Genomic DNA, 26,999 nt, shown 5'->3' with positions numbered 1-26,999 from the left:
GTAAGTGTGTGAGCACACAAGACAAGCGTGCATTCCTCTGTGTGTGTCTGTGTCCATGCGTTTGACAGAGTAAGTCTCTATGGCCAATAAAGCAACTATTGACTTAGGTAATTGTTTATCAGAGCAGTGGCCATTGACTACCAGGGCAGGTAGGCCGAATATTCGGTTTGGACGGTCCTGAGAAACACTGCACCATGGCAGGTCTCTGATGGGGACCGCAGGATGTGTTTGTATAGTTCATGACCATTCAGGCCTGTGTGTGTGTGTCTGTGTGTGTGTGTGTGTGTGTGTGTATGTGTGCGTGTGTGCCGCTGCCATTACTGCTGCTTCGCTGTGTTAACGGTTACAAGGACCACTCCAAAGGGTAGACAAAGACCAAACACTCACCACTCAACACACTCATCACTCCAAGCAGCACGGCAGCATGAAAACACAGACATTCACCACTTCAACGAGGAAAAACAGAGAGATGCAAAATAAACTCATCCACGCACACACAAACAAACTGCTAATTCACATACAAACTGTAATGTCTACATGCCCATTGTGACACCCTCAGAGAAACCTTTCAGTCTGAGTCAGTGTGAAGGACTGAGGAGCTCTGACACCATGGTAACAGCCCTTACTTCCTGCCAGCTGTATTCATCACACTGTCGCTGTCTGAGGAGAACCATGAACTCCATTTTTCGCACAATTTCATCTTTTTTTCCACACTGAAAGCTGTAACTCTCCTCAATGTACTATGAATTTTTCAGCATGTGGGAGTAAATACATAAATTCAAAATAACTATTGAAGTTTTGCATTTCCCTCTTCGTCAAAAATGAGTGTGTATGGTTTGATGATACAAGGTTTTCACCCTCCAATATATATACTTATAATATACCTTCTGGAGGATTATGCTTCTCTAGCTCATGTTCTTAACATCACACTATTGTCCACAGAGACCATCATAACACAGATTGTACATTGATTTCAATAACTGAAGTGTGTAGATTTGAGTTCTGAAGCTGAATCATATTTTGTAATCCTGTTCTAGATCTATGTGTGGCTTTCTAGGTGTGTCTGTACAGTTCAGGGTTTGCTTATATTCCTTTTATTATTCCGTCAATTCAGAAAATAACCCAACTCCACCTTCTATTCTAAATGTTCCTCATTGGGAAGCATTGAATTAATTGGGATAGACATGCAATTTACCCAAAGTCGCATTCGGTTCCACAATTTGGGCATTAATTTAATGCCAGAAAAAAACAGCAGTGTTTATACTAATAGTAATACATTGTAGGCTACCAAAACTAATATTTAAAGATTCCTACCATTATTTACTTTACTGATAGCTACTTCATATTTTGAATAATGTTCTTACTTTGATTGGTATGTAGTTTCCCAGCTGTACTTTTTCATCTCATGACTCAACTAACTGCAAGTCTCTCTTGATAAAGGTGATTGCCAAGTGGCTTAAATTATAATGTAAAATGTTGATTATAATGTACAATGGTCAATCTTTGTTTGTATAGTCTGTCTTTGTATTCTGGTAATAGTCTATATTGGTCATCTGTGCTTTCTTTGTGTATCTCATTCAGTGATATTGGATCAATTCAACAGACTCATTTGAAGCCTGATGCTCTAAGCCTAAAGCCTCTCAAGTCTCTTGGAGTCTGACGGAAATGACCCATTAGCAGAATGAATACAGAGAACCATACAATCCTTTACAAATCTGTCTAGTCCATTTTAGGCATTCTGTTCTGCTAGGAGCTATATGTCTTGTCCACAGTCAGATCCCCCATTGGACCGCCATGAAACCTAAAGAGTTGGATGAGAGGAGAGGAAACGGGGAGAGGGAATGAGAGAGGAGAGGAAACGGGGAGAGGGAAGGAGAGAGGAGAGGAAACGGGGAGAGGGAAGGAGAGAAGAGAGGAAACGGGGAGAGGGAAGGAGAGAGGAGAGGAAACAGGGAGAGGAAAGGAGAGAGGAGAGGAAACGGGGAGAGGGAAGGAGAGAGGAGAGGAAACGGGGAGAGGGAAGGAGAGAGGAGAGGAAATGGGGAGAGGGAAGGAGAGAGGAGAGGAAACAGGGAGAGGGAAGGAGAGAGGAGAGGAAACGGGGAGAGGGAAGGAGGGAATGAGAGAGGAGAGGAAACGGGAGAGGGAAGGAGAGAGCAGAAAGGGAAGGATGGTCCAACGTGGCAGGACAGTTGAACCTAGGGGACAGAGAGGAATAGCAGAAAAAAAGGAGTGGATGAGGTCATGAGATTAGAATGGTATAGAAGAGAGAAGGTCACTTCCTGGCCCTGGATGCCTTCAGTCCATCCACCCGGCTGTCATAGCGGGGGGTCCGTGGGAGGCTCGCTGGGAGAATGCTCAGTATGTGGGTCATTCCAACGTGGGATTCTTTGTAAATACCATAAGTGCTTTTGCTTCTACATTCAGATTTGAATAATTTAACAGACGCCCCTTTCCGGAGTGTCTTACAGTAGTGACTGCAGTTCCCCAGTGTGAATCGAACCCACGATCGCGGCACACAATGAGCCATACACACTGACCCCGTCTAGCTGGTGTGTGTGACTCAGTATGTAGGTTTCAGCGTTTGCGTGTTTCAGTGTGTGTTTCAGTGCTGCTGTCTCTGTGACAGGGCTTTTGCTGATTATGACTCTGTAGAGAATGGAAATGGGAGCGGACGAATGCGGACATGGTGTTTTTCTGGATGGCTGGAGAGTAGTGGTCCGTCATTCATCTTCATCCACAGCCCTGACAGGAGAAGCCTTCCACTGGGCTCCCTCTGGGTGACCTGCATCCCTCTCATCCTCTTCTAGTTCTCTCCCAGCCTGCCTCCCTCTGCCTTTTACCATGCTGACCTCTGCCTCACTTTGCCTCTTGCCTTCGTCTGTGTCTCCTGGTACTGCTTCTCAATGCCTCTCACTACATTTCTCCTGTCCTTCGGTGAGAGAAATTATATTGCGTTTATATTATGTTGTCCTGCAACTCATTTACCCACAGTGTACATGAGTGGAGGGAGAGAGAGAGAGCAATAGACTGAGAGGAAGAAGTGAGAGGAGGGAGAGGGGAGAGAGGGAGAGAGGAGGGAGTAGGGAGAGAGGGAGAGAGGAGGGAGTAGGGAGAGAGGGAGAGAGGAGGGAGTGGGGAGAGAGGGAGAGAGGAGGGAGAGAGGGAGAGAGGGAGAGAGGGAGAGAGGAGGGAGTAGGGAGAGAGGGAGAGAGGAGGGAGTAGGGAGAGAGGGAGAGAGGAGGGAGTAGGGAGAGAGGGAGAGAGGAGGGAGAGAGGAGGGAGAGAGGAGGGAGTGGGGAGAGAGGGAGAGAGGGAGAGAGGAAGGGGGGGGGATGGAGGGAGGAGGGAGAGGGGAGAGAGGGAGAGAGGAGGGAGTGGGGAGAGAGGGAGAGAGGAGGGAGTAGGGAGAGAGGGAGAGAGGAGGGAGTGGGGAGAGAGGGAGGGAGTGGGGAGAGAGGGAGAGAGGAGGGAGAGAGGAGGGAGAGAGGAGGGAGTGGGGAGAGAGGGAGAGAGGGAGAGAGGGAGAGAGGAAGGAGGGAGATGGAGAGAGGAGGGAGAGGGGAGAGATGGAGAGAGGAGGGAGTGGGGAGAGATGGAGAGAGGAGGGAGTGGGGAGAGAGGGAGAGAGGAGGGAGTGGGGAGAGAGGGAGAGAGGAGAGACAACAAAGAGAGAAAGCAAAAGAAGTGAGATGGGAGAACAGAGAGCAAAGAGAGAGAGAACAGGTGTTGCTGCTCCATAATGAAATCCTTAATAGAGTTTCCCCCCTTATTCTCTGTCAGCACCAGTCAATTTAAACACACTGGTACATTCACAAGAGCAATTGTTTGTTATTTTTACGTTTCCCTGTACATCCTGTACACACACACTCACACACACTCAGTCTCCTCCTTCCCTGACACACACCTCCTCTGCTCCCCTAGTTAATAATATAGTGTTTTAGAGCATTAATGAATCTTCTGCGATCATTTCTGGGGCCTGGGCTGACTTCACTTAAACACTATGATTAGCTTAGCTTCCGTCCTTTCAGCCTGAATGTCCAAGATGTTTGATCGCCCCAGTAACTCAACCCAGAGAGCTGTGGCGTACTCCCAGCACTCATATAGATGCTTTCCGCACGGACACATTCTAACGGGATTAGCCTGCTGCCCAGCCACAGAGCTGACGATCTGCATTATAAGAGGTGTTTGTTTATTCCAGGTCCACCTCACGGACCAGCCAAAGACAGACTGTACAGTGACTTTCAATCCCATCTCAGCCCATTGGCAGCATTGAGGAGCTGGGAGTTCTACTTACTCATACATGTCTTGAAGGTCGATCTGCCCTGAAGGCAGCCATTAATGCCATCGGTTGACTCAATGGAAAGGGGCAGAGTTTGCGTTCCGACTCTTAAATCACTCAATTTAAGTTTAGATCAAAAACAATTAGGGTTAGGTAAGGGTTAAGGTTAGATTGAGGGTTAAGGATTAGAGTAGGGACAAGCACTTACTTTGGTCGAATTTCAACTTTCAGCATTCCTGCCCATTCCAAAAGCAAGTGGCCCCCTTTCCATTGAGTCAGCCAATCACGTTCAGTTCTGCCTTCAGGGCAGATCTGCCTCCAAGACATTTTTGAATAAGTCAGACTCCTACGCGCCAGGGTTGAGGGCTGGCTTCACTAATTAGACTTTTGTTTGGATTAAATATTCATCCTTTTTCTGCGGTCAGGCAGCTCTCCCTGTCTCAGTCCATCCATCAGGCCGAAGGAGGCCAGGGAGGGTAGAACCTGGACATCCAGACACTTCTGGTCCTACTGGAGTTATTATCCATGTTGTTAACTGTCTCTCTGGAGACTGACCTGACCACCTGACTCTGTGTTATTGGGGAAGGATGCCATGCATGAAACACTTCCTGTAGCTATTAATAGAGCACCACCGTGGCACTGTGCAGCATGCATGGATTAACTGCTGATGTGACGTGTGAAAGCACACGTGTAAAGGACACACTAAGAGAGAGATTCTCTACACACACACACAAACACAACCATCATCACATGGCCTATGCCGACACAAACACACACATAAGCTATGATTAATTATTAAGGTAATAAGTCATGCCTGTTGGGAAAAGAACACAGGGAGGTCTCTGCCACTTGAAACGTCTTCTCCTCTAAGGTCACAGCATTAGTGAGGGTGGTGGGGTCAGCTTGGAGGCCAAGGGGAGGCAGCGGAGATGGTGACGTCAAACAGATTAAAAAAGATGCATTTTGTTTGCATAACATGTCTCTCGTACTATCAAAAGGTGAAATGTTTATGGTTTATAGCTGGGCATTGATTGATGATAAGTCGATAACTGTTTTTATGGAATTTCACATTTGTTTCTGTAGACATATTTAAAACAGGAAGAGGCAAGGTGAGAAAGTGGTATGAATGGAAGGGGAAGTTTAACCTCCAACCTCTGGGGAAGTAAGATGGTACATTTCATTAGATCAGAAATTTAAACATACAGTCAAACTGTAAAAAAAAAGTACCCTTGGGCGAACTGAAATTGAATGAAAAAGGAACATATATGTAATGCTATGTTTGAAGGTAAATATGTGTAAGTATGAAGCAGCTTGTTGTGCCATGAGGTGGAACGATCATGATAAACGGGTTTCTGAACCCTCAGACAAAATGACACCCATCCACTTTTTCCTGGTTAAGGCAGAGGGAGCGTCCAATACTGTGATGAAACCTTTTGTCACTACCAGATCTTAAGACACATGAATTAATACAGTATGAAAACTTCAGCGTTCTTATTACAAACCTATACTTAATAGAACTCAAAACGTTAATATCAAGTCAACTTTTACCTGTAATGTTGTGGTAAAAAAGCATTTTAATGTACTGTGTGTCAATACTCAAGTGAGGTTTCATACACTTTAAGTTGGTGGTAGCTCAGTTACCACTAGATTTGGTGTTACAAAGCAGTTTCAGCAGTGTGAATAGTTCTTTGGGCTGCCTGTATTGACGTGTCTGTTCAGCTGGAGCCTGTTTTACAAGGTGGATATCTCCCCTTGGCTCACTGTCTTATCGTCACGGGACGTTCCATATGAGTGGCCAGCGCATGGGCCTGTAGCTTAACCATGTCAGACAGAGAGAAAGAGGGAGAGATGGAAAGATCCACAATCTAATCTGTCAGTGTTCTGGTTGAGCGGCCTGGTCTGGGTCGAGCCTCATGTAACCCGCCACTGTACCACATGATGGAAAAGGGGAAATAAATGGGGACAGCACCGGGGGATATTCCCCCTAGCACAATTATGTAATGGCTGTAGGGATAGTTTCCATGGAGACCTTCATTCCACAGGTGGACAGGCTGGTCGGCAAATCCACCCACCCGCTCCCTGACCATTTGACCATGTGACCATGTGAGAAAGTAGACCATAGAGGGAAGTGGCTCCTAGAGCACTGTGGGTTACCAGACAAATCTATGGTAGTTACCTAGCAGGCTGGATATAAGAGTGCTGCTGTACACCCATTATGAAAATGAATTTAAAATTGCAGTGAAATTGGCCTTTACTGCCATTGTGCATAGAAACACAACGTAAAACACACAGCCAAATAAAAGTGCATTTCCTAAATTTGAAAGATTATAAGAAATTGCTGAATGTTTTTACACCATTTTAAAAATAATTCTGTGATAATTACTGTTCCATTTACATTGTTAGCCATGTTTACAGATGCAGGGCTTCACATACCTTTAGATGGATACCTAAGCTGGTGTTCCAACTACTGAATCTGATAACTGTCCCAATTTCCAGTCCCAATTTCCATCTGAAGATGTTCAAGAGATGATATACTGTTGACAAACTTATCTGTTGATAAGCAACTGCTCACTAAGGTTAAGGTTAAGTTTAGAATAAGGTTTAGGTATAGGATTAGGTTTAGGGTTGGGATAACGGTTAAAGTTAGAGTAATATTATTGATAGTCAGTAGATAATCTATAGAGCATCTAATGGCACCATGTTGGGAATCTAAAATAAAGTGTGACTTAATTTATAGCTCCAAAGTTTATGTCCAGATATTTATTTTTGTGACATGATCCCTTTGGAAAACATGGGCATCTTTGAAGAAATGTCTGTGCAGTGTCTGCTGTGATTACCACAGATGTCATTGTGTTGCCTAGCTCAAACGGTTGGGGTACATCCAATGTTTTTGCCACTTTTGTCATTTCTGGAACCCGATCAAACAGCTCATTAAACAATGCAATTAAATACATGAATGCCTCACACTGGAGGATTTAGAACAGCCCGACCCAAACATACATATCTAATAACAAATGACAGAAATGCCAAAAAATACAAAGACATTTAAATTAAATAAGGAGGTTACTACCACAGAAAAACACACATAGCTGTTGGTAACGTAACGTGATGGTGTCACGCTGTATCGCAGTATTAATTCAGAATATATCATATCCCTTTATGCCCACAGCCACACACAGAGCATGGGTTATTACAACATTCAGTTCATCTTCAAGGCCACTATAATCTATGACTGTCAGACTGCCTTTTACCATTCAAGGGTCTCAGTTTAACATGCATGCCCAATGCACATCCATACATACTTGTAAAATCATCCAAACACCTCGTATTTATTGCTTGGCGTGCGTGTCTCAAACTCAGCCAAAATACACTGAAAGACGCAGCCATACTGCAGGTGGTGGAGAGAATTTTGCCTGGTATCCTTACACTGAAGCACTGATAATTCCAGGAATTTGCATGAAATACTCCATTAGGCACAATATATGCGCTCTTCCTGCAGCAAATCCTTTGTTATTTAGTGGTGCCATCGCTGTGGTTGAAGTGAGCTCAGAGCCAGATACGCTTCTAACTGAGGAGGGGAGAATAAATCAGGTCTGCACTCACTGTGCTGTTCTCCTCTGACAGAGAGAGAGGGCTGCAGAGGTGGAGGGAGAGAGAGAAGAAAGAATGAAGAGAGTAATAAGGGGAAAGCAAGATGGAAGAAAAGCAGACAAAGGAGAGAGGAGGGAGTGAGAGAAAAGCTCCTGGTTGGTTGAAACGAGACCCTTGTGCAATGACTGCTGCATAAACATATTTCCCCGGCTGATCATGTCAGGTCATGGCTTTGGCTGATGATGGGACTCGGATATTGATTTGGGGAAAGCCTGATTCAGAGCAGTGGCTGTTGGAGGATGAACTCATTAACTGAGGTCTGAGCTGGGATGGCCAGGCGGTTACTTCGATAGGATGTTTATTTGTTTATAAGATCATAAATGCAGGTGTATCCACACTGTCAAACCACACCAGGTAGACTGACAGTTGTTGAGCACAAGGGGATGTTCAAACACAAAAGGAATTGCCTGATTGTATGTTCTTTCTTTCCCAGCAATATGGGCCCTGCGCGTGTTTTTCCATCTATGTTGCTGAAGGTAAACCCACCAAAAGCATCTCCGCAGGTGTCGAGAGGGGCGAGATGCAGAACCTCACTCCCATGCAGTCACACACAGCATCTTGGGATGTACAAAGGTTCCTGACAAACTGTAGCACTGTAGTGCGCCAAGTTGCACATCGCGGTTCAACGCTCTTCGTTGTTGTAGAAATGGGCCCGCAGTTCTGTTTACTTTCGTTATATACATCATTTCACTGAGTCTGTCTTCAGGTCCACCTTTCAGCTGAGATTCAACCCTCCAGCCCCATTCAGAATGTCACTGTACAGCTGGCATTTCCCTGAGCAAAAACAGCAGAATCCAATCAACACAGCGACACGCCTACTGATGAATGTTCTTGGGGTTTATCATTAATTATTTTCCTCTCTTTTCCTCCCTCCCTCTCTCCTTGCCTCCCTTGCCCCTTTCTTTGTATGTCGTATATTGTCTACTCTAAATGAACCACGGTTCTAGTAATTGATAAACTGATCTCATTAAGAAGCCAGTGAGCACAGATGTTCTCTTCTTTTCTCCAGGCCTTTGTCACTATGGATTTAATTAATGAACAATCTCCCTCTCCTTGTCGTGTTAGCCTCAGTGGACTGGGGACCATGTGTGTATGCCCATAGCTCAGGTGCGCCCGTGTGCCCCTGCTTTCTCTCCCCCAGTGGCAGAGGTGCTTTGGGGCTCGTCTCACACAGACTCTTGGGGAAAAGAAAGGTAGTATTTATTTCTTCACACCGTTTAAAGCAAACGCTCCTTTGTGACCGGTCTTAGCCAAAATCTCAGGCAGACAGGCAGACAGCCTCCTATCAAGAGTTTAATCCACCGGGACAGAAGTGAATTACTTTTGGAGCAGACGGCAAGAGCCCAGAGGAATGCGTCATTCTCAGACAGAGAGAGAAAAGAAAGCCTTTTCTCAATCTTATCATTAGTGAGATTTAGAGTATTTTAATCCAGAGGGGTTTTCTGCCTGAAGCAAGGAGCTTTGATCTTGAGATAAGGCGGAGTGAGAGATGAGAGAGATGATACTCCTCAATTCAGAAGACGGAGTGATTACCAACGCTCAGGAATGACAGGATACTTCCCAGAATACTGTCATTAGTATTCATAATACACCGTAGGCTTACTGTGCAGAGGTGTTTTCGGTAGCAAACAACTCTTTCTTTCTTTCACACACACACACACACACACATTTCCCGTACTTATAAACACACACAAACACATTGTCTTTTACCTACACATTCCAACTCTTTCACAGTGCCATGGGAAAGCTTCCTGGAACAGAACTGTAACTTATTTTCCTTCCATGTCAACCTGGGTTATGACAGAAATAATACTTCTCAGCGTGCCTTAAGAAGCGAGCCAGTGGAGGATTGCTGTGTTCCTATAGGCCGGATTAACACCGCTGGTTTCTCTAGCCCCATTAGAGGGGAGGGCAGGAGACTGGGCTAGTTCTTGCAGTGCCCATCACACATTTCGGAGAAGGGATGATCATCACAGGGTTATGGCCATCAGGGGTCAGGCCACGACATGGACCATCCCTGAAAGACATAGGTCAGGGACAAACTCACACACACTGTGTTCGTACCTGACCGATCTAGCTCATGTTGGCGCACTGGCCTGTACTTATTTGTGCTGGCTGTGTACACAGTGCTGATAGGTTCTTATTCTGTGGTCAGTCAGTGAGGTGACAGGAGAAGGAATCGTATTTGGTTTAGGGTGGATAATCCACTCCCAAAGAGGATCTGAGAATCTGACAGGCTTTGATGAGTCATGGGCGGGTTTCAGAGCACAAGAACAGGACCTTTGGCGTCACCGACACCCGAGGGTGCCTCAAAACCATCGCCCCTGTGCGCCTTCCCACAGCATTCTGGGTAATTAGGATTGTGCGTGTAGCGGATGTTTTAGGGAGAAGGAAGGAGTCGGTCTTGTTGTTCAAAACCTATCTGCCTCTAGATCTGGAGATGTTATTCTAATGTAAGCGTCTGTTTCCGCAACTGTGGAGAACTAGGCCTGGTGTACCGCTGCTGAGTCAGACCGCTAACGCTAATGAGCCAGCACGAAGCTTGAACCCTACCACGCAAATTACAGTCTTACACACAGGGGTGAGCGGGGAGGGGCACAACTTACACAGCGAGACGGGAGGAGGTTTTGTTTTTGTACGGTGGGCAAACAAAGAGAAATTGTAGTCTGTCTGAAAGGAAATTAGTTCAGATGTATTTGTATTAGCTTGCATCATCATAGTACACTTAATAGACCCATTGGTTTGTTTCTCTCTGTGGTCCCCAACTTTAGGGCCACGCTGTCCCTCAGGGACATGGGGCCTGTTGTCTGGGCTTTCTACATGCTTTTGGCCTCAGAGCGGAGAGATTGTGGCCTTAATTCCTCCAGACAGCCATTTAAAGCTCTAAGTAGCAGTGGAGATATGCATAAGTGGCGAAGGCAGCACTGTGCCTCTGATCTCCAGAAGGAAGAGGATTTGAATTAAGGGTAGCCAAAGCGCTTAACAACAATGTCTCTGAGGAGATACTGTATTGCACCTTGAGCGTCCGTTCGAATACATCTTCTGGTTCTGTTTTTTCCTTCTATCTTTAAAACCTACTGGATGAGGAACCAGTCACAAATCTCATCATTACTCAGATTATATTTGTATGTACCACCAATTTCATACTAGAGATTCTACAGCTTATTTCTTAGCCACCAGGACAGTCTGGTGACTTCCAGGAAGATGACAAGCAGACAGACAGGTACAGCCACTGAAAGATAGGTGGACAGACAGGAAGACAGGCAGACAGACAGGACAGGCTTGGACAGTACTTAAACAAATGGTGTGTGTGTGTGTGTTTGTTTTTACCAGCAGGATTAAGATTGGGTGGTCTCTGGGATTTACATACCTGAACGGACCATTCCACATGACTTTCTGAGCAGCTCTGTTAACTGTGGTTTACAATTTTCCATGAACTGAGGTGTGAAATATGGGAATGTTGTCTCAGGATTGAATTCCATACTGTCAGCTTGGCCCGAGGTACTGTACTGCAAGCGTCTGTGTAGGTAAATCACAGTGTCTGTAAAAATCTTACGGTCTTAAGGCAATTCACTTAGACTCACCTGAAGCTTGTATAGTAACATGCCGGTGTACCTGCATTTTCTTTTAGAGCATGGAGCATTCATTACTGTAATTAATGTTGAGTGGCATAGAGAGCGATGCTGCCTCTCTCTACTGGAGTATGTGGCTCAGTGTGACTGAAAGAGTGTTTTTCTATACAACCACTTCCCTCACTTAAGAGCTCTGCAGCTGACTGGACATGCTTGATAGGATTCAATATATTAACTCTGAATTAGGGGGAGTTTCCAGCGGAGAGAACCAGTCCTGCTTGCGTGCCCAAACACACACAAACAGAAACAGAAACACACACACACACACCCCACCCCCTCTGACAGGCTGGTGGAAAACAGGCGAAGGGGACTAATTCCCACAAGTATCCATGCAAAACAGAACTCGTGACTGTGCCGCGAACCACGATCGACGGGGCCTCTCTCCGGATGTCTGAGGCTTCACGCTGTTCCTTTAAATGTTAATCACTTTCCCTCCCCGAACTGAAGCGACCGCTCGCCCAACTCATTGAGCAGGCTGTCAGCTCAGTGTTACGAGGTGACCTGACTGGCATGGCGAGTTAGGCTCCACGGCCGGAGCATGACCTGCTCGGACTGATTGAGACAAAACATTGCTTCAGACTCCCTCCCACTGGGCTTCCCATAGTTCTGGACCATTTAAAGCCGTCACCTCTTGGTGTTCCTTCCCAAATGGGAAAGGAATCTGACATTTCAGCCGTGGCTTTTCTGTGTTTCCTTAAACGCCCGATGTTCCTCGTAGCAATAATCCCCGCCGCTGTGACAAGGATGCGCTGAAACGGATCCAGTCCGCTATTTACATCTGTGGAGGAGTCAAAACTCTTACTGAATCTGGGTCTGATCCAGCCCATTAAAAATCAGTTTGTGTTTGTTCTTATGGCCACACAGAGTGGCGGAGACAGGACAATGTTGTTTCTGATTCCGATGTGAGCGCTTCAGCCAGTAGTCTTGATGGCTTGCCCAGAGACAAACACGGACAGTTATTTGCTGTCTATATGCAAACAAAACATTATCATTGTATGAGCATTTCATTTCCACTGTTACGCATGCCTTTTCAATGTTCTGTCGGGCTTGCAGAATGGGCCTGGGGCCGGAGCTGAAAAAGATGGGGAATTTGAGAATGTGATTAGTTTGTGATGGAGAATGTGACATTGAGGGCCGCTCAGTATTTTGGATTCCTGATGTCTTTTCTGTTACCTGCTATCTAACCAATGGAACGGTTGTTTGCTCAGATTTGTATTCAATCATCTGTCAGCCACTCTGATCCACAGAGACTCACAGAGCGGCCTCATACATCCCATTATATGCTAAATGAATAAAACCAAGCAGGCAGGAAAGGTGACAAGACAAGAAGCAGGGACTGTGTGAAAATATCAATTCAGTTTTTATTGCAGCAGAACAGTCATGAAATACAAATCCCACGATCAGTGGTCTGTTTATCAAGCATTAAGGCATGCCAGACAGGGTCTGGATATGTCATAGCTGTGGTATATTGGCTGTACACCACAAAACCCCAAGGTGACTTATTGACACTATTACATTAGCAGTAACCAACTTAATTTGAACAGTAAAATGTATTTTTTTATACCCACAGTATATGGTCTGATATACCATGCCTTTCAGCCAAACAGCATTAAGGTTTCAAACCACCCACTTTATAATGGACCTTTTAGTCATTTAGCAGACAATCTTATCCAAAGTGAGTAACAGGTATAATTAAGATCAAGTACTCATTTCTACTTTTTACCTTGTTAGCTCAGGGATTCAAACCAGCAACCTTCTATGTAATGGAACTTGCAATGTAACCTCTCTAACCCCTTTGCTATGTAGTGCAATTGGCCCTGTGGACCGATAGTTACGTCTATTTTTCTCACTGGCGGTCAGGTGCTTAGGGCATAATTCATGACTTACTATAACTGATGAGTCGTTGGGAGCTAAATAATAGTTCTATCCATCACAGGCTTTATGGACCCTCAATAACCAAGTGATCTCTTTCAACTTCTTCAATTTGGAAGGGTTTGCTGCTGTTTTGGTTGTGATTTATGTTGTTGTGTTTGGTATTTGCTGTTGTGTTGATTGTTGTGGTGGTTGTTGTGGTGATGGTTCTTATTGTTTTTGTTGTTATGGTGGATTTTGTTGTGGTGATTAATGTGGTTATTGTTGTTTGTGGTTAATGTATCACCTCTCCCGACCCAGTTTTGGTCATTGTGTTTCTGACCATCCTCTATCTGTGTGTATTTGCAGGTGTAAAGGGGCATCTCACTATGGCTTATCTGCCGACAGGAAGCGCCGTTCCCAGGAGGGTGATTGCACGGACAGCACGTCAGAACTCACCATTGCCACCCTGCCTGGCGATGGCCCCGCCTCCGCTGCTGTCGCTCTCCTGTCAGACGAGCCCGGCCTCGTCAACCCCGCCTTTGACCCCAGCATGGAGGACAACAGCCAATCAGGCAGTACCACCAGTTTGGCAGCTCGCAGCAGCACCAAGAAGAGTGAGTGTGAGTGTATGAATGTGTTTGCGTGTGTGTGCACGTGGATGTGTTTGTGAGTACTGCTGCACCCAGTAACCTTTTTTCTAATCTACAAAGCAGTGTGTATATTGGTGTGTGTGTGTGTTTGTAACCTTTTTTCTCATCTACAAAGCAGTGTGTATATGGGTGTGTGTGTGTGTTTGTAACCTTTTTTCAGATCAACAAAGCAATGTGTATATTGGTGCGTGTGTGTGTCTGTAACCTTTTTTCTCATCTACAAAGCAGTGTGTATTTGGGTGCATGTGTGTGTCTGTAACCTTTTTTCTCATCTACAAAGCAGTGTGTATTTGGGTGCGTGTGTGTGTCTGTAACCTTTTTTCTCATCTACAAAGCAGTGTGTATTTGGGTGCGTGTGTGTGTCTGTAACCTTTTTTCTCATCTACAAAGCAGTGTGTATTTGGGTGCGCGTGTGTGTCTGTAACCTTTTTTCTCATCTACAAAGCAGTGTGTATTTGGGTGCGTGTGTGTGTCTGTAACCTTTTTTCTCATCTACAAAGCAGTGTGTGTATGGGTGTGTCTGTGCGTGTTCGTAGGCTGCGTATCCGACTGTCACTGTGAGTGATTGAAAATCAATAGAAAGCAGGAAGCCAGCAGAGGCTTTCTAGTTACAGTTCAACAGTCCCTATGTCACACGGAGCCCACCAGTAAACACGTTTCCAACACACAGATCTGCATCCCTTTGAGCGGGCAGACGTCAACCCCGGCTCTGTACTACCTAATGATCTTTGATAGAAACCCTGTTCTCCAATTAGCTTTTATAGCCATGCTTTTGCACCAATCTATAAAATCTCTGTTCCTGGCTAAAGAGGTGGAGAGAGAGAAAAGAGAGAGAGAGAAAAGAGAGAGAGAGAAAAGAGAGAGAGAGAAAAGAGAGAGAGAGAGAATTGAAGGAAGGGAAGGGAAGGGAAGAAGGAGGGATGTAAAGGTTAAATATAGCCTGTGTCTATCACCCTCTACTCAGCCCACCTGTGAACCCAGTCATATGTGTCACCCCCCCCCTTCCCCCCTCAACGCTGTACCTTCCCTCCTGGCTCCGCCCAGCGAGCTGGGCCCCCACCTCCACGAAGAGCCCGTGCTGCTGAACAAGCTGTCAGCTTCCGAAGCACCGGGTGCTTTTAAAGAATAATGTGGCTGTCAGGACGCCTCGCATCTCCCCCAAGCCCGCAGAAGGAGGGAGGGAGGGAGGGCTGCCGCAGAGGCTCACTGCCCTGCACTCACGGTAGCCAGGCTGGGGCTCGCTGTCCACTGCAGCCTGCTCAGCTGTGGTAGGGCCAGGGACACACACACTTCCTGTCAGGATCTCAACTAGTTTCCAACACAGCAGGGTCTTACTGGGAATAACACACCGCGCCTAGTTTTAGCTGTTGATTACATGAAATCTGACCTCTGCAGTTTTAGAAGACAATCCCCGACACAGGGTTTCTCAGCCCCCCCCTGCCTTCATTGAGCATTCCTCCTTGACAGAATGACAAACAAATGTTTCGGATTAAAAGGATTTTGATTGGGTTTTATGAAACAGATGTTTTCCAGAGACAATGATAATGAGAGATTTCAACCCTCTGATTGGCTGTGGTGGGGCAGGCTCACAGGACTTGTCCAGGCATGTTCTGTCAGAGCTGATCTATAAAGTGTGCCCCTTTCTTTCTCCTTTCTCCCCTCAGTCCGAAACTACGACCGTACATCAGTCCGGTGCCGCTCCTTCAGGCGGTTGAACCGTGCGTTCAGTGTGCTGCGAAGGACCAAGAGTGGGACCTCAGTGTCCAATGAGACCGCAGAGGAACGAGACAATGCCAGGAACGCCAGCGTGCCCCAGGAAGGTATGTGTGTTTCTGCCTGTTTTATGTCTGCCTGTGGTTGTATTTGTGTGTGTGTGTTTGTGAGCTACTATCAAACAATTGTGTTCTGTGTGTCTATAATGTTATGTCAGTGGAGATTGTGTTCAGTTCACGATGATGTCACAGCCCTTTTTGTTGTGTCTGCACTTCCTTTGATTCTCAGTAGAGGGTAGCGTGTTTATGCTTGTGTTTATTTGTGCTCAGAGCCTGTGTTGACTGTGTGCTAACCTGGAATTTGTGTGTCTGTGTTTACACGAACATGTTTGTGCGCGTGTGTGCATGTATTTGTGCGTGATGTGTGTGTGTGTGTGTGTGTGTGTATATGAATGCGTTAGCATTTTCGTCATCTCTGCGCTGAGGGGACACGGATGAGAGCCCATAGCGTAACCGCACCACATATGTTCCTTTAAGAATTTAGCTGAACATTGCGTAAGAGTCCACTGGTCCCCCAGAAATAAAGAGGGGAATCAGATGGTAGAGTGGCAGCCTGGGGCACCGTGGGCCAGGCTGGGGGGACGGAGAGCAGCAGGTCCCCCCCCCCCCCACCGCCGCCTCCTCTAGCCAGGGTCAAGCTAACTAGATGACAGGGTGATGACGGAAGGCCCCCGGGGGTCTAATCGCAGGCCGTGTTTGATGCAGTGCTACTGGGTTTATGGCGGAGCTGCATACAGAATCAATTACAGGGGGATGCACACAAGACGACCCCGCGGGATGAGAGGGAAGGACGGAGTCGTGAGATTAGGACGGGGCGGGGTGAACCGGGATTTTCATTATGCTAAGGAGGGCCATGGGACCCCTGAGTCAGAGAGAGAAGAAGAAGAAGAAGACAGCGATTATTATCATTAAAGAAGCTGTGAGAACAGATGCAATATTCATAGAGAGCCTCTGGAGAAAGAACAAGACCAGGCTGAGAGAAAAAGAGGGGAAAACACAGAGAAAGAGAGAAATTATATAACAGCCACAGGCCTATGGGTTAATACGCTCTCCCTGGAAGCGATCTGCAGCGATGAAGACAAAATATTGACTTTGGAAGGGAGAAACTGCAGCGTGAGTACAAACTAGGGACTGGGGCTATGGCCCAGCAGAGATAGAGGAGAGAGAGAGCTGGAGAGAGATGGAGAGAGAGAACGCCTGATGGATGCAGCGCAATAGAGAGGCTGTATTTAGCAGACATTGTCTGTGGTCAAGCTGAGCTGGGGGCCCAAGCTGTTGCCGGTGTCGAACGGACACAGCAATACACATCCCCCCCTATAAAATCCAGTGGTCCAGTCCAGACAGGGTGTGTCCACTTCTCAGAGCTGGGAGACAGGGAGGATGACAGGGAAGGAACTACAATCAGTACGGGGGTGGTTGTTATTTGACTCTGTCGCCCATGCTGTGAATGGTTGCTGTTACAACAGCCTGTAGTTTTCTAGACGTGGCTGACTTGTCGATCTGAACTTCACGGAGGTGAGGCAAGCAGTCCCCCCAGGATTACACATCCACAGGCACTATTAAGGTGAACTCGGTTTCATCCAAAACGTTCCAGCCCACCCGGTGTTCAACCTTCCCAGGTTCTCCTATTTAATCCCGCTTCTCCACACATTCCTCTCAGTTCCAGTTAAAGCTCGCACCCACTATTGAACCATAGTGCTTGTCTACAGAGCAGCAAGAGGAACCGCCCCTCCCAACCTCCAGGCCATGCTCAAACCCTACATCTCCACTATAGCTTTTAGTTCTGCCACGTGACAAGTTGCTCTATTGTCAACTTCTCGTGCTACACCTGACCAGCCTTAGCGATCTGCGAAATCTCGCAGCATTGATATTCATGAGTCTGTGCTAGGTTCATAGGTAATACTGTAACGTCTGTTCTTCAAATGACAGGCCAACCGAAGTCAAGCATTATGCAGCTAGTAAGGTATTGTTCCATGTCAGCAGTCATGGTCTATCATGCAGTGTGTATCCCCAGGTTTATGTGTCAGTGTATCAATCTGAGTTGATCTCCCTTTCAAGTTAGAAATTTCAACAAAAGAGTTTTCCCAAGCACATTTGGTACAGATGTATGTGACTAATGATAAAAACATGGGGCCGGTTGATCAGCCAAGTGGATTTCCCTGTTTGACTAGTACAAGCTTGTTTTGCTAACCTGGGGGAGTCCAAACAGCTGCTTCAACGCCAACCTTCAGTATGAACAGTCTCTCCGAATTCAATTTTTTTTCATTTGTTCTTTCTCTTTTCTTTTCTTTTTGAAGTCTTCTACTCTGCATCACATTGTGAGAGATGCCCTCTCACCCTCAAACTCAAAGTAACACATTCTCCCTCCCTCCGTCCCTCCGTCCTCTCTCTCCATCCCCTCCTCCTCTCCATCCCCCTCCCTCTATCAGTGCTGGCTCTACCCCAGCTCCACCACCTGATCCCTGATGGTGAGGTCACCAGTATTAAAATCAACCGTGATCCCTCTGAGCCCCTGGCCATCAGCATCGTGGGGGGCAACGAGACCCCCCTGGTGCGTATCCTTATCCAGGACATCTACAGGGAGGGGGTTATCGCCCGGGACGGACGACTGCTGCCCGGGGACATGATCCTCAAGGTCAGCGTGTGTGTGTGTGTGTGTGTGTGTTTCACTGGCCTGATACACCACAGACAGAGACAGACCTATCAGTGTCCCTGTGACGTCTCTCCCTCTCTGGTTCAGGTGAACGGCATAGACATCAGTAACGTGGCCCACTGCTACGCCCTGGCCACCCTCAAGCAGCCCTGCCAGCTGCTCCGGCTCACCGTCCTCCGGGAGCAGCACCACCGCTACCGCTCGCACGCCCACAGCCACCACGGGCACCCCCACGACGCTGCCGGAGGCTACCCGTCCCGCGGCCTGCCCCCGCCGAGGGACGACAGCGTCCACGTGGTCCTGTCCAAAAGCACCCCGGAAGAGCAGCTGGGCATCAAGCTGGTGAGGCGGCCAGACGAGCACGGCGTCTTCATCTTCCACCTGCTAGAGGGCGGGCTGGCAGCGCGCGACGGTCAGCTCAGCGTCAACGACCGCGTCCTTGCCATCAACGGGCACGACCTGCGTTACGGAGCGCCCGAACACGCCGCGTTACTGATCCAGGTCAGCCGGTAGGGGGTTGGGGGGGTTGGATGGGCGTGGTTTATAATGACTGGTAATGATGTGTGTCTGGTAGTATGCTTGTGATAGAACTGCTCTTGGTGGTGTGTGGTTTGGATTAATTGCACTCTGTCGGCTAGCTTTGTCCCCGTCCATCGCGGCTAATTGTGGCTAATTGTGTGTGTGTCTGTGGTCGACGGGGTGCTGCTCTGCTGCTTGGCTGAAGCTCTGCTTCCTGGTGGATGCTGGGTAATTGAGGTGGTGTGTCTCTGTTTGACTGTGGCTGGAGCTGTACGTTCTGGGTTTTTCGTCTGAGGAGACTGGCTGGCTCTTTCAGGTCTCTGAGGACACAACATGGCTACTCACAGCAGCTGTTTTGGTCAGAGATTAAGAACTGGCGGGAAACTGATTAAATTTGTCCAATTAAGGCGATAACGAGCTGGACTGGGTAATTAAGGATTCAGCTCTGCACCACAGAGCTCAGGCTCTCTCAAAGGAGCAATACTGGAGGTGGAACTCTGTGCATACACACAAATGTGTGGTATGTGTGTGTGCGTATTCATGTATTGCTAACCTTAAATAAGTGATTTGCCACCTGTAAAGTGTTAGGTTTATGCTAAAACTTACAATTGTGTTTTGGGTCAGAATTAGGGTTGGGAATCTGTGGTTAGGTGAAATCATAAATGTGCAAGGGGTGCACATTTATGATTTTGCCCTAGCAGTCACACGCCTGATTCAAATTAACGACTTAATGATAGGTTGATGACCTAAATGAAATGTGTGAGTGGTAGGGCAACATTTGAATTTGGTGTGTAATTGCTAGGTCAAAAATAAAAACATGCAGCCATTGGGGTCCCCAGTACCAGGATTGGGAAACAGAGTGCAATTGGAAAAAGATAGATCTGAAAACATGGTTGTGTGTGTGTGTGTGTGTTTTGTAAGTCTTTACGTGAGTGAATGAGAGAGTCATTGTGTGAGGGGGTGGACATCCAGCTTAATCAGAGAAAATGGGCCGAGTGAGACTGAAACAAAAAGTTGGAGTAAAGGTTTTAAAGTGGGTAGAAATATAGAACGTTTGTAAAGGTTATAGTAGAAAAAGTAGGTCTTGAGGAATGCAGAGATACTGCACAATAGTGACAGAAGTGTGTTGTTCTCCTGTTGTTTGTATTGAAGAGCTGTGTATGACTTACTACCAGGCTATAATCTATGAAGCCGCTCGGTCTCAACAGGATGGAGGCCTAATGTCGCACGAGACTCCCACACACCATTTTATAATTGTTATGTGGCACAAAATGGTGTTAACTAAAACGGCCCAGTCATGCATATGATCATCCTTCTGTGTGAATTTTAAGGACGTTCCCAGAATGTTGCTTTCACAGTTCTTTGCAGAAGTATATTCTAAAAACAGTACAATATTATTAGTTATTATTAGGGTTGCCACAAAATAAATTGCAAGTTAATTTGCATAAATGCCTGTAGTCATTTGGGATCATTTGAATTGTTTTTATTTGCTCAGAGTTGGCCCTAAAGAAATATATTTACAATTAAAAAGACAGTGAATTGAGTTGCAGGCTCTCTACACTTTTGGGATGGAAAAACAACATCTTTATCACAAACAGCAAAACTATGATTTAACATTAAACTATTCATGCTCCCAGTGTTAAAGTATCCCTATTCCCTCTTATCAATGTTCTTGATAATGAACACTCACACACACAAACAGACACACATAAAGTTAAAACTTCAGGCATTCCAAATGAGTGTTCTCCCAATTATTTCTGGATGGTGGACTACTGTGGGAAAAAAGCACTGTCCCTATGTATACAAAGAACAAACCTGATTTTAAAACCTGTTTGCCAATGTTTTGAAACACATTGTAACCATATTTACTTTTCAGATGATGTTACACAAATTGGCCTACATATTCTCCTTCACTCCCAAATCCTCTCACTCCACACACACACACACACACACACACACAGACACACACACACACACATATCCTTTTGATATACAGTGGGGAGAACAAGTATTTGATACACTGCCGATTTTGCAGGTTTTCCTACTTACAAAGCATGTAGAGGTCTGTAGTTTTTATCATAGGTACACTTCAACTGTGAGTGACGGAATCTAAAACAGAAATCCAGAAAATCACACTGTATAATTTCTGGTGAGTAGATGCAGATATCATGCAGAAATCTTATGGAAATGTGCTTATATAACAAAACAAAAATTCTACATGATGGCCCGTTAATAAATCTATTGTGAAAATGAGAACCATACTATCCTATAGCCTTGAAGAAGTGTATCTGATGCATTAGCTACTGTACCGCAATGGTTTGGAGCAGGGCAGGGGCTGGTTCCCTACAGGGACGCACGCACTGGGAGGGCTTTACTGTTACATTTTTAGAGACAGGAAATACAGTGTTATCAACCATGTCCCAGCTTTAGAAAAAACACTTACGTTTCGGAACTGGAGATCCATTTAATAATTTTCCCAGTGTATAAATGTGTATATATATGGGTTAGGGGGTTAGGATTTAAAAACCCTAGCTAACTGTATGTTCTGGGAAGGTTTCTGGTTTGCCTGGTCTCCACTCCTGGTGGCTGCTGCAGTCACAATAAACAGTATGCTTCCTGAAGCAAGTGAAATGGTGAAATTGAAAATGTGTGTGAGTGAGTATCTGTTTATTATGAATATTAACCTCTCAGTGGTAATAAATAGTTTTACGTATTTGACTGTCTGGCCAGTTTTTGTGTGGGTGATTCTTTCCCCAGAGCTTATTTCAGGGGGTGCTATGAGGGGTTGAAGTTCTACAGGCATTAGTTCCTACTCTACACCCAACACAGCATCTGAGAATAGAAAGATGCGCCTGTTTGACCTGTTTACGAGACCTGTGTGTCTATTTATCTGGTGGTGAAAATTGCTTTTTAATGATTTATGTATCTGCATCAACTTTATTCCTGCGGGGTTCTGGTTTTCTCATGGCTAAACTATGATGTCCCGGTCTTCTTTGGACTTGTTGTCCTTATTGCTTTCCATTGTGTCTCTGGTTCTGAGCTTGGCCATGTGTGTCTGCTTGTCCTCTGTAGGCAAGTGAAGAGCGGGTCCACTTCGTTGTGTCGCGTCAGATCTGCTTACCCACCCCCGACATACTGCAGGAGGCCCCCTGGGGAATGGACGGCCCCCCGCCATACTCGCCCGTGGACCTGGAGCACACGTTGCTGGTGACTAATACACCAAATGATGACTCACCGTGGAGCACACGCACATACCAAACACATGAGACACTGAGACGTCAGGCACGGCCTTGTTTGAAGAGTTTTCTTCAGGTTGCATAAGCTCGCACACAAAGAGACACACACACACACACGCGCGCGAACATATACTTCTCATGTTACATTCCCATATTATTCTGAGCTGTATTATTCTTTCATCAAAGAGAACCATGTCATCCCTGGCTGTTCCAAGGTGTTCTGCTTCTCTCAGCCATATGAAGATCAGTGTGAGGCAGCCTCCTTCCTATCTCTCTCTTATAATCTCTCTCTGTCTTCCTCTGTCTCTCTCTCCCTCTCTGTCTGAGCCTATTATCCCTGAAGAAAACATCCCCATCACCCTACAGGATGTATACCCCTTCTCCTCCACCTCCACACTAAAACAGGATTTTCTCCAGCTCGTTATTGGTGCTGACAACTTCACTTGTTCTAATAATGATCAACTTCACAGTTCTCGCTAGGTCCCCCCCCCCCCCCCCCCCAAATACTCTCAATTTCAAGTGTTAAATCTAACAGACACATTCTTACAAGTGAAGAATTTGTGATGTCAAAGTCATACCGTATTGTTCAGGTATAGACACTGGCATCAAAGTTAGTGGAGAGGACGTTTTTAACATCCATTGTTGCACTCAACTTTGACATTCTCAAGGATCCCAAGAACAACCGCGTTGTCCTCCAACTATGCTTGGGAAGCAAAATCATCTAATTGGAATAGGGGTTCCATGGGGCTGTCATAAGACAGGAATAATAAAAATGTATTATTGTTCTGAGATAAGCCAAGGCTTCTCCAGCAGGACCTTAGATCAGATTTTGACTTAATGTAACCACCCCTTTATATTGTATTTTAATATCGGTTTTAATGAAGTTGGCAGCCAGTTGTCCTGTTGGAGAGAAGCCAAGCAGAAGAAGCTCCGTGGCCATCGGCAGTGTTGGTTTTACTGGAAGACAAACAGGACCGTACACTCATTTAATATGAACAGAGGAGAATTCGCACCATTAGACAGGGAGACACAAACAACGTCATGCAGCCATAAGCCACGCCGCGTGCAGCACCGGTCAGTGGTTGTGACAGCTGTGGTTAATGTGTCCCGGAGCCGTCCTGTCGTGTGACTATGGCTCTGGAAATGTGTGAATGCAGCACAATGGAGGAGCCGCACAGGCCACATCACATTAACCCGAATGCGTCCATGTTCTACCCACGGTAGTCTTTGACACACACACACACACTCACACACAGGACAGATTCCCACTCTCTCCTTCACATCCACAAACCAACAAAACGTGAAGCGCAGTGAACATATTGTTCTTCAACGCCATTAACACCCCAATGAGGTCCGTGGTAACCGTGCCTTGTGCAAAAACATCTGACCCTCCCCAGGACTCGTGTGAGAAGCCGGCGTGTTATGAGAAGACCGTGACCCTGTCCAAGGAGCCCCATGACTCTCTTGGCATGACGGTGGCAGGGGGCATGTCGTCCCGCGGCTGGGACCTCCCGGTCTACGTCACCAACGTTGATCCCAGCGGAGTGGTGGGGCAGGAAGGATCCATCCGCAAAGGTAGATCACACACACACACACACACACACACACTCTGTCTCACTCACTCAGACCCGCCATAGATCAAACCAGTGTTCCGGGCAGCGAGTTTAGTTTCATATTTACCTGAATGGCTCCAATATTGACTTTGATAGTTTCTCTGTTCTGGGCCGTCACTGTTGGCCTTCGTGATGACAGAGGCCGTTCTACAGACTGGCTTGGTTTGTCATGTTTGGTACCTGTCCCTGGTGTGTATAACAAACAGGGAGATTGAGATAAACAGACGTGCGTTTCATTAACAAGGTTATTTATACAGGAAAGGCAGAGGTGTATGGCTCAGGGCCCGGCAGATTGAGTTCAACACACACACACACACACACACACACACACTTGATGAAGTAAGTTCCAGAGGAAATGACAGGCTGCACTTTATCAGCTCATTATACAAAATCAGTCAGCTCTGAAATAGACCGAACACAAACAGACGCACTCCTACAATGATTGGATACACTTGTGGCCGGGCCTGTTATGGCTGCGTACTGCAGGGTGTGAGAGTCGAGGTGTGTGTTTGTATGTCTGGGGTGTGTGTGATGTTGGAACATCTAAGGGATCTCTCTGTCAGGCCAGACATCAAAAGGCACTGGAGCTGTTTAAACCCAGAATCTCCTGCTGATCATAGAGATCTGCCTTCGATAATCACAGAGACCAGAATCAGTCTGTCTGATCCACCTAGAATATCACAGAGACCAGACCAGCAATAGTCTGTCTGCCTGTCTGTCTGCCTGTCTGTCTGCCTACCAACTTGGTCCCCTGCTGTTATATATCTATAAACATTGTATTTTTAAGGTATATGCTTGGTACATTTTCAGCTTCATAGGGGACTTCATGAAAACAGACTTTAAAAAGGCTTCAGGGACACAGCTGTACTTCAAGGCACCACTCCGGAGACCGCGAGCTCACAATTTCATCACAGCTGTTTTCCATACAAATGCATGTCCAATCAGCTGCATCCCATTTTATTTTAAGTTATGCTTTTTGAACAAACGTTCCACATTAGCTAATTTCTTGTCCATCTGAAGTCCACCCAACTCACAGAAAAACACTGATTAAGCAATGGTGAAATTGCCCTTTAAAATCCAAAAAAAACGAGTGGGCACTCAGCCCATTCACTCAAATGACATGACCGTGATTCCTATTATTGTGTTTTAGTTATGCCCATTCAGTTTATATTCTTGTGCATTCCGACCACGTACCAGTCAGTGTGTGTGCGTGTGTGTGTGTATGTGGATCTCTGCAGTGTGTGATCCTAATCAAAGGGATGGATTAATCCTCCCCCCCCAGATGGCAGCTGGCTATGCAGTGTGGCACTGTGTGGAATGCACTGGCCGAGCCCACCTTATTCATCTGTAGTGTAATTCATGTGCAGGTGGCTCATTGTTCCCACTGCTTGTGTCCCTGCGGCAGGTGACTGAATATTCAGCAGGCAGAGTGGTCCTCGTCTCCAGGGGAGCTTTGTTTTAGAAAGGCTGGGACCAAACGCTGAGCCTTGCCATGTGTTGCCCTCCCCACAGGTGACATCCTGCTCAACGTGAACGGAGTGGACCTCACTGGGGTGACGCGGGGCGAGGCTGTGGCCAACCTGAAGAACACCATCTCCCCTGTGGTGCTCAAGGTCCTGGAGATGAGGCACCCGGAGGAGAGCCAGCTGGAGTGCCCCTCGCCCACCTGCCTCGCGCCGTCGCCCGGCGACAGCACCAAGCAGAGCCTCGCCACGCTGCCAAACAGCGATGACTACTCCCCACTGTGGGTGTCATGGCTGCAGCTGCCCAGGTGATTGGCAGGACCCCTCCAGCTCATCTTCTCCCCTCCTACACCCCCCCCATCTCTCTCTCCCCTCCCCTCTCTGCCCTCACCAGCTGAGGTTTTGACAAGGCCAGCTGGACAAAATCATGCTAATTTTATCCACTTTAAGGTTTACAGTGTTAACTATACTACCCACAGTTTGGTATATTCTGAAGCCCTGTTTGAAAGAGCTACATGCTTAATGAGGTGATAAACATAGCTTTGTGTAAAACTAGACGACTTGCTCTTTGAGTGAGGGGCCCTTAATGAAAAGAATTAAGGGGGAGTACAGTGAGGCCAGCATAACAAGGTCGATATGAAAGGGGAGTTGGAGGTTGATGACAGAATGCTGAATAGACACTACTGGCCTTCTCTCCATGGCCTTCACCGTCTCTCGTCCATCCTCTTCCTCACATCCCAGTCTCAGACAGTGGTCACTTTAAATCACCCACCCCTCCCCACGCTCTTTCAAGCAGCTCAGGGTGTGACGGTCACCGTGTCAACTTTAAAAGGATTTGCTCATCAGACAACTCTCCTCTCTCCTTCACCCGGGGCGGGTGGTGTTTCCCTGGGGGAAGGGTTAGGGTTAGGATGAAACCCCTCCTCTCTTTTGGACAGAGGTCAGACTGGCTGAATAAGGGTTATGCTCCTTTTTTCACAGATCTGCCAGTGCTGGTATAAAACTGCTCCTACTGTCCAAAAAATACACAGAGAGAAAAGTTGGAGAATTTCTTTCTTTTTAAATCAATTTTTCCCAAACCAGCAAAATTGATTAGAAAAGTGAAAACCAACTACTGAATCACCATGGGAATTTAGTGCAGACGGGTGACGGTTTTAACAGGATTTAAAGGCAATTTTCATTCACCCCTGAGCAGTGAGGAAAAATGATACTAAAATACCTCCCTTTACAGCTCTGCCTCGGTTGGGAGGAAATGTAATGTCCCTGTTTTTACTGGACTGAGGCCCAGCCCTTGTTTTTCACACGCTGGACTCCACAATCTTACAGCTGCATATGTGCACACGGTACAAGCTGAGCACACATTTGCATGGCTGCGGTCCACAGATTTCCTAATCTCCCTTTTTGTCCTTTGCAGGCACCTGTACTGCTGCAAAGACATTGTGCTGCGCCGGAGCACCTCAGGCAGCCTGGGCTTCAGCATCGTGGGGGGGCAGGAAGAGGTCAACTGCAATCAGTCCTTCTTCATCCGCTCCATCGTGGAGGGCACACCGGCCTACAACGACGGCAGGATAAGGTACGGACTAGTAAACATGTGACTCACTCATTGGCCTGAAGACATGCATGCTAATTTTTCAGTGACTGAAATGTTGCCAGTATTGACCTATCCGTTACAGT

At 46.5% G+C, this 26,999-nt stretch overlaps 1 protein-coding gene across 6 annotated transcripts in view; it reads left to right on the top strand.

Annotated features, from left to right (window-relative positions):
• lnx1 (ligand of numb-protein X 1) overlaps window positions 1-26,999 on the top strand; it is a 36,307-nt gene that overhangs the window by 8,262 nt on the left and 1,046 nt on the right. For 3 of the 6 annotated variants that reach the window (XM_034293644.1, XM_034293646.1, XM_010872218.5), the window contains exons 2-9: window positions 13,786-14,039; window positions 15,734-15,889; window positions 18,271-18,476; window positions 18,582-18,995; window positions 22,086-22,220; window positions 23,647-23,824; window positions 25,375-25,633; window positions 26,740-26,898. In XM_034293644.1, coding sequence (XP_034149535.1) covers window positions 13,786-14,039; window positions 15,734-15,889; window positions 18,271-18,476; window positions 18,582-18,995; window positions 22,086-22,220; window positions 23,647-23,824; window positions 25,375-25,633; window positions 26,740-26,898 — 1,761 coding nt within the window. The remainder of the gene's footprint in view (window positions 1-13,785; window positions 14,040-15,733; window positions 15,890-18,270; window positions 18,477-18,581; window positions 18,996-22,085; window positions 22,221-23,646; window positions 23,825-25,374; window positions 25,634-26,739; window positions 26,899-26,999) is intronic. The other 3 variants (XM_034293645.1, XM_010872219.5, XM_010872220.5) reach the window with 2 other exon arrangements.

The sequence above is a fragment of the Esox lucius genome, chromosome 8 (genome assembly GCF_011004845.1).
Source record: "Esox lucius isolate fEsoLuc1 chromosome 8, fEsoLuc1.pri, whole genome shotgun sequence".
In the NCBI taxonomy this organism is placed as follows: Eukaryota; Metazoa; Chordata; class Actinopteri; order Esociformes; family Esocidae; genus Esox; species Esox lucius.
This window is presented reverse-complemented; position numbering and strand designations above follow the sequence as displayed.